The sequence below is a fragment of the Aulonocara stuartgranti genome (assembly GCF_965226115.1).
Source record: "Aulonocara stuartgranti genome assembly, chromosome: 3".
Lineage (NCBI taxonomy): Eukaryota > Metazoa > Chordata > Actinopteri > Cichliformes > Cichlidae > Aulonocara > Aulonocara stuartgranti.
In genome coordinates, this window is record NC_138941.1 from 19,461,442 (window position 1) to 19,476,192 (window position 14,751).

Genomic DNA, 14,751 nt, shown 5'->3' on the forward strand with positions numbered 1-14,751 from the left:
TCGTTTGATCTCTCGTGAAGTAAAGACATTGCTGATTGCTTCTTAGTTGATGTTGTGTTTAGAATATATCAGTCTTGCGTCCTCTCCGTCCCACGGTTTTCCCACTCTGTCTCTTTTTCACCGTTTTCCTGCGCTTTTTAAACCCTCTCAACCTCTGACCAGGGGGTCGCTTCAAGGGTCTGCGCGAAATTAGGGTCAGCCCCGAACCCTCTTGCTGTTCTGGTGTGTTCGACCGAGTTAAATTTGAGAGTGATGAGGTGACAATATCAGAAGCAAAACCTTTGACAGCAGATTTGAGGTGAGGCTTTGCGATGCTCACACCCCTCTTTATGAACGGGGTTACAAATCTAAACAATTTAGAGAAAATAGACGCTATTCCGCGCCCGTAAATTACAGGCGCACCTGAAAATCCGGGCAGACCGTTACCAGCCTGCGTTTGATAATACCCTATAAATCTATTATTATCCATTTTTTTTTGTTGTTGTTGTTGTTGTTTTGAGTTATGCAAGATCCTTGACAGGACGGAAATGTAGCTTTACTATCGTTTTACCGTAGGTAAAGTTTACAGGCTCGTTCTGATCGGTTTTGATTTCAATATGGATATTTTCAATTTGTCTTCGTGCAACTGGAATATAGTCTGGTTTGTTAAAAGATAGGGTCAAGATATCTCCGTAATTGCCCTCTATTTTCACAGTACGCAGTAGTGGGGAGTAGCTATCACCCACGAGCTGTAAGGCTGCTATATCAGAATAACAGAATAGATGATAACAGCCAGCCTTTATATCTGCAGGATATGGTGCAAATTTGCGCTCAAATCGTTGCCATACACCTGCTGGTACACCAAGCATATATGCGAGAGGCGGAAAAAACCTTAGTTGATATATTCCCCCAGCTGTGAATTCAAACTTTTTAACAATGGGATGATATTTTAGATAAATATCACAGCCGATACGCCTCAGGCAGGCCTCAATCTCAGCTCTCAAAGTTTCAGCATGATCATAAAACCCGGCGCGTATTTTGGTTTTAACTACGTTGTCAGGGTCAGCATCACCCTTTCTCCTATATTCAAAATAAGCCTTATCATTCGGGAGATTAAGCCATGTATAGGGATATGAAATTTCAGTGAGAGCAACCTCCCATGACCCATCGAGATTGAGATGCTGGGCGAGATCCACACGGAAACAGCTACTGGTGTTAGTTTTAAATACATTCAAACTTGCATTTGATGGAAGCGTGACGTAAAAACCCTGCGACCTGACAGTCATTGCTAACCCGTTACCAAGGTTACCAAGGTGCGTGTGTGGTCCGAAGTTTGTTATGCGATGGTTTTAAGCTCACTGGCTTTAACCCAGCTATTAAATTTCTCAGGCCAGCTCCTCCATTTGACCAGGAAATAAACCTGTCCCCTCTGTTTACGTTTTGAGAGAATTTTCTCTATGTGATAGAGCTTATCCTTGACAAGAGTGATTTTCTGCAGCTCATGCTCATAAAAACTACCGATAATTTCTTCCCCGTCATAATCTTTGATTTTATAAACGGGAGGATCTCTAGGTATGCATTGGTCAATAGTAAACACTTCGCTTGTGAATGTTTGCTCATACCGCTTATCAAACACACCTCTGACTTTAGAGAGCCTAACATGATCACCTTTTTTAAATTTCATGGGGTTTTTTCTACAGCGAGAAGAGGTGCCATACAGGTTTTGAAATACTAAGGCTGTGTTGTCTGAATTTACTTGATTCGGGGTCATTTTTATGGAACGATGGTAACTACTGTTATAGCTGTCTAATAAATCTTGTAACACATCGATATATCTACGTGTATTTGCAGCAGTGAAATATCTATACATTTTACTTTTAAGAGTTCTATTAAACCTTTCACAAACTGATGCTTTTAGATCGCTCCCTGTAGCAAAATGATTTATACCATACTTTTTCATTAAAGATTGAAAACTGGAATTAAAAAATTCCTTACCGCTATCTGTTTGGAGTTTTTGTGGGATTTGGCCATGTTTCAGGACAGATTCAAATGCTTTAGTGACTTGAACGCCTGTTTTGTTTTTCAAGATTCTTGCATAAGCTTTTTTAGAGAAAACATCTATAACTGTAAGTAAATATTGATAGCCATCATTATGCTCGGCTAACGCTCTCATATCACAAAGGTCTGCTTGGTATTGATTAAGAGGTCTGGGGACAAACACACGGTTTCTCGGAAAGCGCAGGCGTGCAGCTCGGTGTAAGGTGTAAGCGTCTTGTCCAGAGAGGAATTTCTGTGCTGTTTGCGCGTTAATCTTTGTACCAGTTTCATCCTGTATGCTTTTAATCAATTTTTCCACACCGCAAAAGCTACCAGGGTGAGCTGGGTCATAATATGCACGTTTCAATAGATTCTGCTCTGCCATGTGTGATCTTTCAAGTTATGTTTAACTATGGTTTTATTTCATTATGAGCAGCTAGTTTTATGTCATGTAACGAGTTTGCAAATATATTTTTTATTTGATATAATTAATAACATTATAGTTTGTTTCTTTTCTAGTGAAAAAAATAATTAGTTTGATTCACTGCAACGCTTTTCCAAAAAAGTTTTATTTGATGTAACGGTTTTCCACAAACTATTTAATCTGATGTCATGGAAGCAATAGATTTGAATGGGTGCGAAACAAATAACAAGATTGATTGTTGCAATGCTTTTCCAAAAAAGTTTTATTTCAGGTAATGGTTTTCAACAAACTATTTAATCTGATGTAATGAACAAAACAATAAACATGAACAAGAAAAGTTCTAAAAACTAACAGAGAAAAACATTTAAAAGTAAAAATAAGAAAAATAAAAAACATGTTAAGAAAAATAAATGGTAAAAGGGAGAGAAGAAAAAACGATTACTAGGGGAGCCAAAGGGAGTATTTGTCATATAGTACTTTATCAATTGTGGTCCGGGTAACTTCTGTAACGCTTGACTCAATTTCTAACAGTGCGGTCTCTATATCACTGGCCTCTCGGAGTTCAAAGAGATATGCTTGGGCCACACCTCTGACTTGAGCCGCTGGTGGTGAAAAACCCTCTAACCGCAAAATTTGTAATAATGTGTTGGTGAAATGTCCATTCCATAATCTTCTGCTGAGTTCATCATAGTACTTGAAAAAGTAATATTTTTCCAGTGGGAAAAGACATGAATGTCGTCTTTGTGAGGGATGTGACACCTCACATCCTTGACAGACATCTTGTCTGTGTTTCTGGAGCAAGGAGTTAACGAGGTACTTTACAGTCAATTTTATAAGTTCAAAAACAGCAGTAGGGAGTAGAGTCGCGGCCTCATCGATGTCCGCGGGCGAAGGCTCGTTGTCTTCAGACTCTCGGAAAAGAGCCCGGCACACAGGGTCGCCCAAGGCCCACAGCGATGCACCGGAGATTGCGGTGCTTGAGGGGCTCTGCTCCGGTGATTGCCACCCGAGAGCCGCTAGTTGTGGATGGCTGGGCGAGTTCCAGCCTTGCGGTGATGAGGGCGGGGGTGGAGGCATAGCGGCCGGAGACGCTGAGGCCTGATGCGGGCTCTCGAACAACGGACTGGATGGCGGAGTAGCCAGATCGATTGGCGGAGTGGGTGGCGGTGTAGCCAGATCGATTAGCGGGCTGGGTGGCGGTGTAGCGAGATCCATTGGCGGGCTGGGTGGTGGTGTAGAAGCAGCTGATGGTCGGAGGGATGATGGAGATAGAGAGCCGAGGGGTCCAAAGCTGTGGTTAGTCATGGTTGTTTTAAGTAGTGGATGAGAGAGCGATTGCGGTTTTTAAGGGCTAGGGGTAGGAGAAGGCGGGGTAAGGGGGGGCCGGAAGTGGGGGTGGGGGTATGTTGACCGTGGCGGGTTATTTCCAACCATCACCAGCTCAGTTGTACTTTTACTCATTTTGAACAGGTTTAATATTGTCGCATTGTTCTCGGCCATCATGTTGAGCCAGTGCTGAGTCGGAATCCGAAGCAATGTGCTGAAAACCCCGGACTGGGAGTTTGTAAGGTCGATCACAAAATCATCTGTGCAAGCTTGCTCGCATGTTTGTCGACTAACTCTACATACCCATCTGCAAAATGGAGTGCTCTTGGTCTCCCACTGGGTGTATGTGACGGTTTTGGTCACCGTGTTTTCATTCCGGAGTCGTTTGTGTTCTTGGGTGAATGGAGGGAACGAGTATTCCTCTTTGAAAACCCGATGCGTCTGTGTTTGCTGGTCTCTGGTTCGCGGTTGCTGAGAGCTGGTTTCCCGCACGCTTCTCTCTATTTCAGGGGTGGTAATGAGTGTAATAACCGCCCAGTCAGAGCTAGTAAAAGCGATTCGCGGTGTTAACGGTCCAAAACTTTCACCGGCTTTGAGCTGATAGAAAAAGATTTCACTCTGTGGTAGGCTGAAGGCATAACCCCAAAACCTGCCATTGTTGAGGCTGAATCTTTGCTCCAAACGGTTGGCCGCTGCTGTTGGCTGCACTCTGCAGAGATGTAGTCTTCTGAGTTCAGACGCCGTGGCGGAAGCTCTGTAGCAGTTTACAGGAGTTTGAGAAAGCACCGTTAGGTTGGTAGGTCTCACGGCCATGCTTCTTTGAGAAAAAAGAGAAAGCTTGCTTGTTTTTTCTGAGAGAGAAAAAAACAGTTAAATTTAAGCTGAAATGTTAGATTATTTATCCTGAATGCCAGTAAGTGAATTAACCTATGGCTGAGAAGGTAAATCGAGCCTGGAGCGGATTGGCTAACCGGGGTGCGAAGGGAGCGGTGCAAGGGTTATGTGATTGGCAGCGGGGCGCAGTGAGGCGGAGTTGGTCTAAGGGGGGAATTTTCAAACGAGGTAAGCAGCGCATTCGGGACCAGAGCGGGGAGCGAACAAGCAGGAAAAAATTGTGCTCTGCAAGAAGTTGTGGATCGGAGATTAAGAGCGAGGTAGAACTTAGACTCTGCGTAGAATTTTAGAGGTAGCTAGCAAGAGGCAAGTTTTTGAAGAAAAAAGAGTAAGGAGCTTTCCCAATGTTTTTGGATTATAGCGCTTTTTTTTGGGGAATAGAGGGGTAGCTAACAAGTTATTCTAGGGGTTTTGGAGAAATCGCGGAGAAATTTTTAAAAGGAGTTTTGGCTTTGTTTGGCTGAGCATGAAGGGAGCCGCGGGGCGCTGAATTTGAGAAAAAAGACTAAGGATTTTTTCAGGATTTTCCCTGTTATCGAATATAAGGTTTTGGGAATAGAGGGGGTACCCTAACAAGTTATTGTAGGGTTTTGGAGAAATAGCGGAGGGTTTTTTAAGGAGTTTTCCCTGCTTATGTATCTAAGGATTAGGTTAAGGGGGCTGCGGGGATCGCGAGTTGTTTTTTCTGAGTATGAGTTTTATTCTAAATCTACAAATGCATATAAATCTAAATAAAGTTTTCCCCCAAGGCATGCAGCATGTGTTTGTGGCCATACTGAACGTTACAAAAGCACAAGTTTAACTAAACAATTTTAATATGGTTTAATACATTTTTAAACACATGAGCACGGAGCCCGAGAGAGCACGGTCCGGAGACACGGGCGCGCCCCCGCGCGCCCAGACACACAGCCTCGGGCGCGTGCGGGCGCGCACACACACACTGACCCGCCACCAGATGGCGTTTTTTGAGCATAAAAAAAAATAAAAATAAAAATTTAATTGCTTAAAGAAATAAAAGAATGCTAATTTGATATATAAGAAACTTTCTAAATAATCAATTATATTTTTATGAATATCATATTTTTATGAATATCATATTTTTATGAATATCATATTTTTATTATTTAATTACTTCCTACTTCCGGACTTCCGGAGCTAATTTAATTAGGGGATAATTTAATTAGGGGATAATTTAATTACTTCCGGACTTCCGGAGCTCATGAATAATTAATGAGCTCCGGAAGTAACCTGTCACTTTTTTTGACGAAAGGGGTATAATATCACTCTCTCTCATGTTCTCACTTAGATCATCGATTTCTACTTACATTTCTTTCTGGGCAAAATGGGGATTACTTTGGAAACAGGAAGTATTTTCCCCAATAAGCAGCCCTGGATTAGTAAATCACTCCAACATGTTCTCAGGCAGAAGAAGCTGTCTTGTTATGAGGGAGAGAAGAAAAAGATTGAGGCACAGAAACTTGTTGAAAGAGAGATAAAGCAGCTAAAATCAGGTGTAAAAGTAAAGCAGAGGATGAGCTGAATAAAGGACACTCAAGGCTGGCTTGGAAAGGAATGAAGTCCATGGTGGGGATGCAGAACAAGGAGCAAAGATGAATGTGATGCTGAATCAGCAGAAGACTTGGACTCATTTGATTCCAGCTTTGATATCATTGATTTCAATGAAGAGCTTTGTGATTGTAGCAAAGGGCTGGTAGCTCTGAGAGTCCCACTGATGAGGTGTTTGTGTGGAAATCTCTTAGTGGGACCAAAGAGAGAAAAAGCCCTGGTCCTGATGCTGTGGGAGGGAAATGATTGAAGTGTGCTGTGAGGAACTGACTGGGAGATTTTCACACATTTTCCAGTCCTCCTTGGAACAACAGGAAGTTCCCAGCATATGGAAACAAAGGTTAAGTGTCCTATGGCACTCAGTGATGATGGTGCTGTGGCCCCACCACCTCCACCTCTTTGTAAAGGAACTAACTGTCATCTGAAGCTTCAAATGGAACTAAGACTTCCTCCACTAGGTGGCAGTGTCTGATGAGAAAGTGTTAGTGGAGCTGGCCTGGAGTCAGAAACAGGAAGATGCAGGATTTGGGCTGAAATGGGGAAAAGTGGTTCGCACTAGTGCCTTAAAGCAAGAAGGTTGTAGGTTGAAGCTTGTTGGCCTTTCTGTGGAGGTTGGATGTTCTCCCACAGTCCAATGAAATGCTGCTTAGGTTCATTGGTGCTTCTAAATTGGCTGTAGGTGTGGATGTGAGAGAGTGCTTCTCTGTCTCTCTCTGTTGGCCCTGTGATGGACTGCTCACCTGTGCAGGTGGACCACGCCTCTTGCCCTATGACAGCTAGGGCACAGGCTGCAGCCCTGTGAGCCTAAGCTGAATAAACAGTTAGCAAAAATGATCCATAGATGGCCTGAAATCCCCCAGTTAGCAGTTTGGTAGATAGCTATGACATGCTAATCCCATCCAGCAGCTGTATTCTACCTGTAAGCTGATCCCTGCTGAGCCAAAGCACTTTTTCATATACAAATTACAACCTTTAATAGAAACCTATTGGTCAGCATCTTATTAGCCTGCTGTTAGCTTCATTCCACAGAAAACTGAGAGAAACTAACAGAGTTGATAAAGAATAAAGAGAAATGTGCTGATTTAAAGCCTTTGAAGTGCTTCAGATGATCTCTGTCCACTTCTGTCCACTCATTCATTCATGTAAGCTTTCTAATGCAGCTTTGATCTTCACAGTCTGCTTCATGAAACTCATTCTAACCCTGAATGTCAGAGTGTTCCTCCTTCTCTTTCCCATCATTCATGCTGGCAGTGGAGGAGATTTGGATGTTGGACTGTGTTTTGGATGATGTGTGTATGTTTGTGTTGGACTGCTGTCTGTAAAGCAAACGCACATTTTGCTTTGGATTTCAGTGTCAGACAGACTTTAAGGTGGAATGAAGAGTTGGAGAGTTTCACAGTGAATTATCCAGTGGAGGATTTTTCTTCTTCTTTGAAGGTTTGAAATGTGAACATTGTTCTGCTGCAGTCAATGGACTAAACCAGAGAAGAAGCAAACAGACTTTACCATGAAGATCCTCAGTGTGGATCAGTATAATATCAGCCTGATGTCTGCAGTTTAGTGTCAGCACAACTTTCACATCATATTCATCACAGCACAACTAAAACATGCTGACTGACCTCAGAGTTTCAAGTCCACATCCTGGACTCTCCAGGAAACCACACAGATGCTTCACTCCTGAATCCTGCAGCTTGTAGTTGATGCTCAGGTCCAGCTCTCTCAGATGGGAGGGGTTGGACTTCAGTGCTGCTGCCAGATAATCACAGCTGATCTCTGACAAACCACAGTCCCACAATCTGTATAAAGAATGAAAGATGTAAGTTTATTAGACAAAGTGTGAGCTTGAAATCATTCAGTGTTTCATCATCTGTTCAGAGCTGAAGAAGGTTCAGAATGTAGAAGTTTAGAAAATGGAAACTCCAAACAGCTGACAGAGTTCATACGCCTTTGTCAGGGTCAAATTCAAGCAAGACCATGTGAAAATTAAAACACATCATCCTAGGTGAACTTAAACACCTTTGTTCCCCTTTTGTTAAGACATAGAAAAGTACACCACACAAAAATACTGCAAAAGGAAACGGTCGCCTTATATACATAGTGTATAAACTCAAAATGCACATTTCACTTCAAATTAAGATTAAGGCTTTGAACAGATCACATAGTTCAGTTTAACATATAAGACTTTAAGAATGCACAAGCATCTACTTAAAATCTATTTAATTTATCATCCATGATATTATTTTGTACAATTCCAATGTATTTTGTTCATCTCCCTTAAATAAACAGGCAGTCTTAAAGTATGAAATATTCATATACAAACACATATAAATGTGTGTACTGTCTCAGTGGCTGATAGTACCCCACAGGCCTCAGTGTGAGCTTGAAGACATTTATAATGTTTAAGTAGTTTAATGTGCAGGTGCTGACGATAAACACATTTTGAATGAAAGCCGGGGAACTTTGGTAGCACAGAAACAAGTGGCTATTCTTTGTGACTATATGGATCACTCACAATACCATTATTTCACACAAAGGCACCAAATTAATACTCAAAAAAGCTGCAGCAATACACACAAATATAAACAGTACTTGGTGACAACTTTGCTTTTAGCCTTTAACCCTTCTTGACTACTTTTGATGTGGCCTCTATATTTTACCTTTAAAAACAGTTTATCTTGCCAATCTGTTATTTTCTCATTTTGACCAACTGTATCAGCACAATTTATCTAAATTCAGACAAAATTTAAAATACACGTAGAAAGTGATATTTTGACTGTAAAAACCACACACATGTTTAACGAATCATCTTCATAACTTGAAATGCAAATAGAGATTGTACATTTTTAAAAATACGCACACGTTTTGCAAACAACAAAGTTATATGGTACTATTTACCAAAAAATGCAGCCAAGGCTCAGACGTTTTTCATATAATCATTTCAAACTATTTACAGAACAATCAGGTGTCAAACAATAGTTTGTGTCACTCTAACACATATGAGAACAGCACAGGGATAAACCTGCAGGTCTGACAGCAGGTGTGTCACTCAGCGTTTACACTGCAATCTGCCTTTGTTGGCTTTAAGGCAGCAACTGTGACGATCACTAGTAGAACTGACACACAAAACAAAACAACAGCTACACACTAAATACACAAGACAACAAACTAACTTGAGACCAAACACGGTAAACGTCACAAATCTCTCACGTATCAAAACTCTCTCTCTCTTTCGCTCACTCGCTCTCTCTTGCCGGTCACTCCTAAAACTTCCCCCTTTTGCTAAACAACCAAATGTCATGTTTCCATATCATTTTTGATTGGTCGACATGGTACATTTTCCCACCTATAGAGCTTTGGAGCGTGATGTCACGGGAGATGGGCCACGCCCCCTTCCGCCATGACAGTAGGCCAGCCAAAGGATACCATTTCAGCTATGGATCGTACGTGTTGTGTTGTCGGTTGCAACGTTAGATCACACGATCGTGAAGGCAAGAAGCTGGATAACGGGCTCTCTTTTCATCGTTTTCCATCCTGGAGGCAACGTGAGGGATCCCATGTATCCGATATTACTAAACAAAGACGTCAGGCTTGGATTGCAGCGGTGAGACGAGCGGATATCGAGTTCTCTGCAATCCCCAGCTTTTTGTTGGTTTGCTCACGGCATTTTCTTTCCGGTGAGTTCTAAATTAATTCATATCACTCTTGAAAGGCTTTTAGTGTTATTTTCAACGTGCTGAGGTCATAGATAATGAGATAAAACATGCTAATGTGTGATGCTGCAGAACCACATCATGTCGACTGAGTAGCTTATGATTTGGCATTATTGCAGGCAAACCAGCATATGAAATGGATGTAACAAATCCAGACTGGGAACCAACACTGCACATGGGGCATGACGACATACCTGTATCAGACTCGGACCGGCACTCAAGGCGTACGCAACGGAAGCGAAAGAGAGCACCCATCGGAGGTAAACAACCCCCCCCCCCCCCCCCCCCCCTCTAAAAACATACTAAATTGCTATCACTGTACACTAATCCGCACATAACTTCCAGATGAATCACACACCTGTCATTGGAATATTGGTGTACATTTACCTTATGTCTAATTTTATCTTACAGGCTTTCGTTATGCAGCTGCAGCTGCAGAGTCTGAAGTGATTGATGAAGATCTGACAGAAGACCAACAGCAAAATCACAATGTCATGGAGGCAGTGGACAGCAGTTGTGTTGGACAAGTGGAGGTTGAGGTAGCAGCTGCAAATGTGGATATACTGAAGAAATGTAAACCTTTTAAAATGATGACAGATTACAAACTCTCAGCTGTGTCTGTAATCAAACCTCTGTAACTTTGCTTCACTTCAGCAGCATCAGCTCATGTTCACATGTTGATTCATGGTTTGCTTCAGTTTTTGATGGACTGCAGAATATTTTGAAGGTTATCTGCTATAAAAAGCCAGAACAGGAAAATCTGCTTCATGTGTTTCTGTTTGATCCTCAGTGACTTTGACACAAAGGCCTCTGCTGTGATGATCACACCTCTGATCAAGTCTCACAGTGTCAGCTTTGTTTTTATACATATGGATATGTGCTGATAAATGATCAGAATTATAATATTTCCCACTGTCTGCTGTGTGCCGTGACCTTTGACCTGCTAAAGACAGTCAGCTGTGGATTATTCATTGTTGTGTCTGATACTTAGAACTGTGAGGAAGAACACTACACAGTTAATCAGGGTCCCCTCTCTCTGAATCAGGAAAGCTGGGCAGGCCGCGTGTGGGCCGCGGGCCATACGTTGAGTCTCACTGTTTGAAATGTGAACATTGTTCTGCTGCAGTCAATGGACTAAACCAGAGAAGAAGAAAACAGACTTTACCATGAAGATCCTCAGTGTGGATCAGTATAATATCAGCCTGATGTCTGCAGTTTAGTGTCAGCACAACTTTCACATCATATTCATCTCAGCACAACTAAAACATGCTGACTGACCTCAGAGTTTCAAGTCCACATCCTGGACTCTCCAGGAAACCACACAGATGCTTCACTCCTGAATCCTGCAGCTTGTTGTTGCAGCTCAGGTCCAGCTGTCTCAGATGGGAGGGGTTGGACTTCAGTGCTGCTGCCAGATAATCACAGCTGATCTCTGACAAATCACAGCCCCTCAATCTGTATAAAGAATGAAAGATGTAAGTTTATTAGACAAAGTGTGAGCTTGAAATCATTCAGTGTTTCATCATCTGTTCAGAGCTGAAGAAGGTTCAGAATGTAGAAGTTTAGAAAATGGAAACTCCAAACAGCTGAAGCCAACAGGAAGCAGCTTCAAACAAACACAACAAGAGAAAAAACTCTGAATGTTTCACATTAAAGTTGTACATTTATCATAAAATCAGGACAAAGACTTGAAAAAGTCGTGTTTTTCCTTCCAGGAACCACAAGGCTTCACTTTTAAAGGTGAAGTGTGAAAGAAATGGACATATTTGAAGTCCAACACCTTTTTCCAGTCACATTATTAAAGCAGACAAACTACAAGCTCATTTTCATTCCAACAAGTCATCTTCTGACCTGGACTAACAACACTGGTCTCTATGTGCAGCTGGCTGTGAGACCAGTGCTCAGGGAGCGTCTACAAAGTGCAACACTGAAAGAACATCGCACACTAGCTGTGTCCCAAAACGTCGGCTGCATCCTTCGGAGGACCCGGTATTCGCGGTCTACGTGGGCCGGGTCCTTCAAAGACCGAAAAGGCTGGAAGTGCGAGGCTGTGAAATGGGACGGTCGAGCCTTCAGATTTGCGTCACCGCTGTGTCGGTGGAGTTTAATAAACTCGGCCGTCTGCTCCTTGCTATCTAAAATATAACAGGACACTGGCGTAAATTCTCGACCGTCTCACACTTCTGTTTAATCAGTTTCCTGTTTAACGTTTATTCAGCTGTGTGAAAATCCCGGAGGAACTTTGATCTCAGCCAAACCGATTTACTCCGGAACAAATAAAACACAGAAAAAAGGCAAACAATTACATTTTTAAGTTATCCGAGTGACTTATATATCATGTTTAACCTGAGTAGCGAAAGAGCGGGGTCTGAAAACGATGAAGCCGGGCGTCCGCTGCTCTCGCCGGCTGGAGTGACCATTGAACCCCCCGGCTTGCTAGCGAGCGGGTGGGTAACAGACGTCTCCGAAAACGTCGACACACTTTTGCAAATATGCGATGTCTTGATAAACCAAGCAGATATTTGAAGTTTACACAGCTACTTTCTCGCCTGAAAATATGTTAAAAGTTTATTTTGTGACCCAGAAAGATTAATAAGAGTAATTTGAAAACTTAGTAGCAGCCGCCATTGTTGGCAGCTGAAATTTGGCTGGGCCGCGCTATGAATTCTGGGATATGGTGGGCCACGAAGGACACACCCGACGAATCCTTCAAATTCGGGGAAATGAAGGACGCATTTGTCGGGCACATTTGAAGGAGTCGACAAATACGGACAGCCTTCATCGCCTGGCTGTGATGTAATCGGCCTTCAAATGCAGCCTCTGGAGGATGCAGCCGACGTTTTGGGACACAGCTACTAATTTGCTTCCATCATCCAACCTGAAGAGGAAACAGAGACGCCTCCCCTTCAAAGTAAAAGCTGCTCCTTTTGGACACAGTATCAAAGAAAGTCTACAGTATAACATAGAAAAGACAGAACAAAGTTTTGGTTGTTGTTAAATTGTGCAGAAATTTAATAATAATCATAATAATCATAATCATCATCATTACCATTGCATTAATAATATAATCTACAGAATTGATATTGCATTCAGATGTTTAAACAGTGTGTGTCTTTCAGAAAGACTAAGTTGCAGGCTGACAGGAAGTTGCAGGTTTGAAGAGTGTGCCTTTTGCAGAACTGAAACCGAAAGCAGAGTCTAAGTGCAGGTTATTTTGAGGAGCCTTTAAGGACGAGACACACACTTAGTTAAAGAGAATCATTTATAGGTGGAAGTTTAATCATGTTTTGCTCGGGGTTGCAAAAGAGCAGTTTGTCGCAGAACTGCTGCTGATGTGTCAAGATGATAAGCGAGCATCCGGCAGTGACAGGAAGTACCTGCCATGAAGATAGGAGATAATGTTCTTTTAAACTGTGTTAAAAGTCATTGTGGTTTTGATTTGACGTATGCATATATTCTGTTTGTGACGTATGAGGGGGCGTCATTAAATTCAAGCCCTGATGGTATAAAATATCTGTTTATGCTTTGATTAAGTCGGAGATCAGCCCGGTCTGCGAACGGAGCTGGTCTTCCCACGCGTGTATTTCATTAAAATCGTTTGACCAAGTTCTGGACCATGGTTGTTTGTACTCTCCTTCCCCAATATTTGAACCTTAACATTAGTTTACTCAAAATAATTTTAAGACATCAATATTAAAGGTTAAGTTATGATAATGAATACATGCAACTATAACTGATGACATAAGAATTTGGATTTTTAAGCTAAAGCGAAGGTGCTGACTCACTTGGCATGTTACTCTCAAATCCTCCCTAATAACAAGAACATAATTACACTTTAGCCACAAGAGGGCAGCAGCATTAATACAAGTCACGTGTATATAAAGGTACAGTGATTATATTACAGTGATTTTGACAAAAACAAAACAGAAGTTCATGGCAGTGTGTTTTTCATAACATACCAACCAAATTAAATAATAAAAACTTTATAACTTACAGAGCTTTTTTAGAGACTTTGACCACTGGCAGCAGCCTCAGAAGAGCCTCCTCTGAAGCAAAGTATTTCTTCAGGTCAAACACATCCAGATCTTTTTCTGATGACAGTAAGATGAAGACCAGAGCTGACCACTGAGCAGGAGACAGTTTATCTGTGGAGAGACGTCCTGAACTCAGGGACTGTTGGATCTCCTCCAGTAGAGAACGATCATTCAGTTCATTCAGACAGTGAAACAGATTGATGCTTTTCTCTGCAGACAGATTCTCACTGAGCTTCTTCTTGATGTACTGAACTGCTTCTTGATTGGTCTTTGAGCTACTTCCTGTTTGTGTCATGAGGCCTTGCAAACGAGTTTGATTAGTCTTCAGACCCAAGAGAAAACGAAGGAACAAGTCCAGGTGTCCATTGGGGCTCTGTAAGGCCTTGTCCACAGCACACTGGTAGAAGTATTTCTCTGTCTGAGAGCTTGTTTGTTGTTTTTCCAGCTGATTGAGTCCAGAGTTGATGAAGGTCAGGTGGACATGAAGAGCAGCCAGAAACTCCTGAACACTGAGATGAACAAAGCAGAACACCTTGTTCTGGTACAGTTGTTTCTCCTCTTTAAAGATCTGTGTGAACACTCCTGAGTACACTGAGGCTGCTCTGATATCGATGCCACACTCTGTCAGGTCTGGTTCATAGAAGATCAGGTTTCCTTTCTGCAGCTGATCAAAAGCCAGTTTTCCCAGTGACTCAATCATCTTCCTGCTCTCTGGACTCCAGTGTGGATCTGTCTCAGCTCCTCCATCATATTTGATCCTCTTGACTTTGGCCTGAACCAC

The 14,751-nt window shown here is 42.2% G+C and overlaps 1 protein-coding gene across 1 annotated transcript in view; it reads right to left on the reverse strand.

Moving 5' to 3' along the window:
• The window catches only part of LOC309700493 (uncharacterized protein), a 2,098,293-nt gene that overhangs the window by 1,172,232 nt on the left and 911,310 nt on the right, over positions 1 to 14,751 (reverse strand). Inside the window, exon 38 of the mRNA XM_082524046.1 lies at positions 11,215 to 11,391. Coding sequence (XP_082380172.1) covers positions 11,215 to 11,391 — 177 coding nt within the window. The remainder of the gene's footprint in view (positions 1 to 11,214; positions 11,392 to 14,751) is intronic.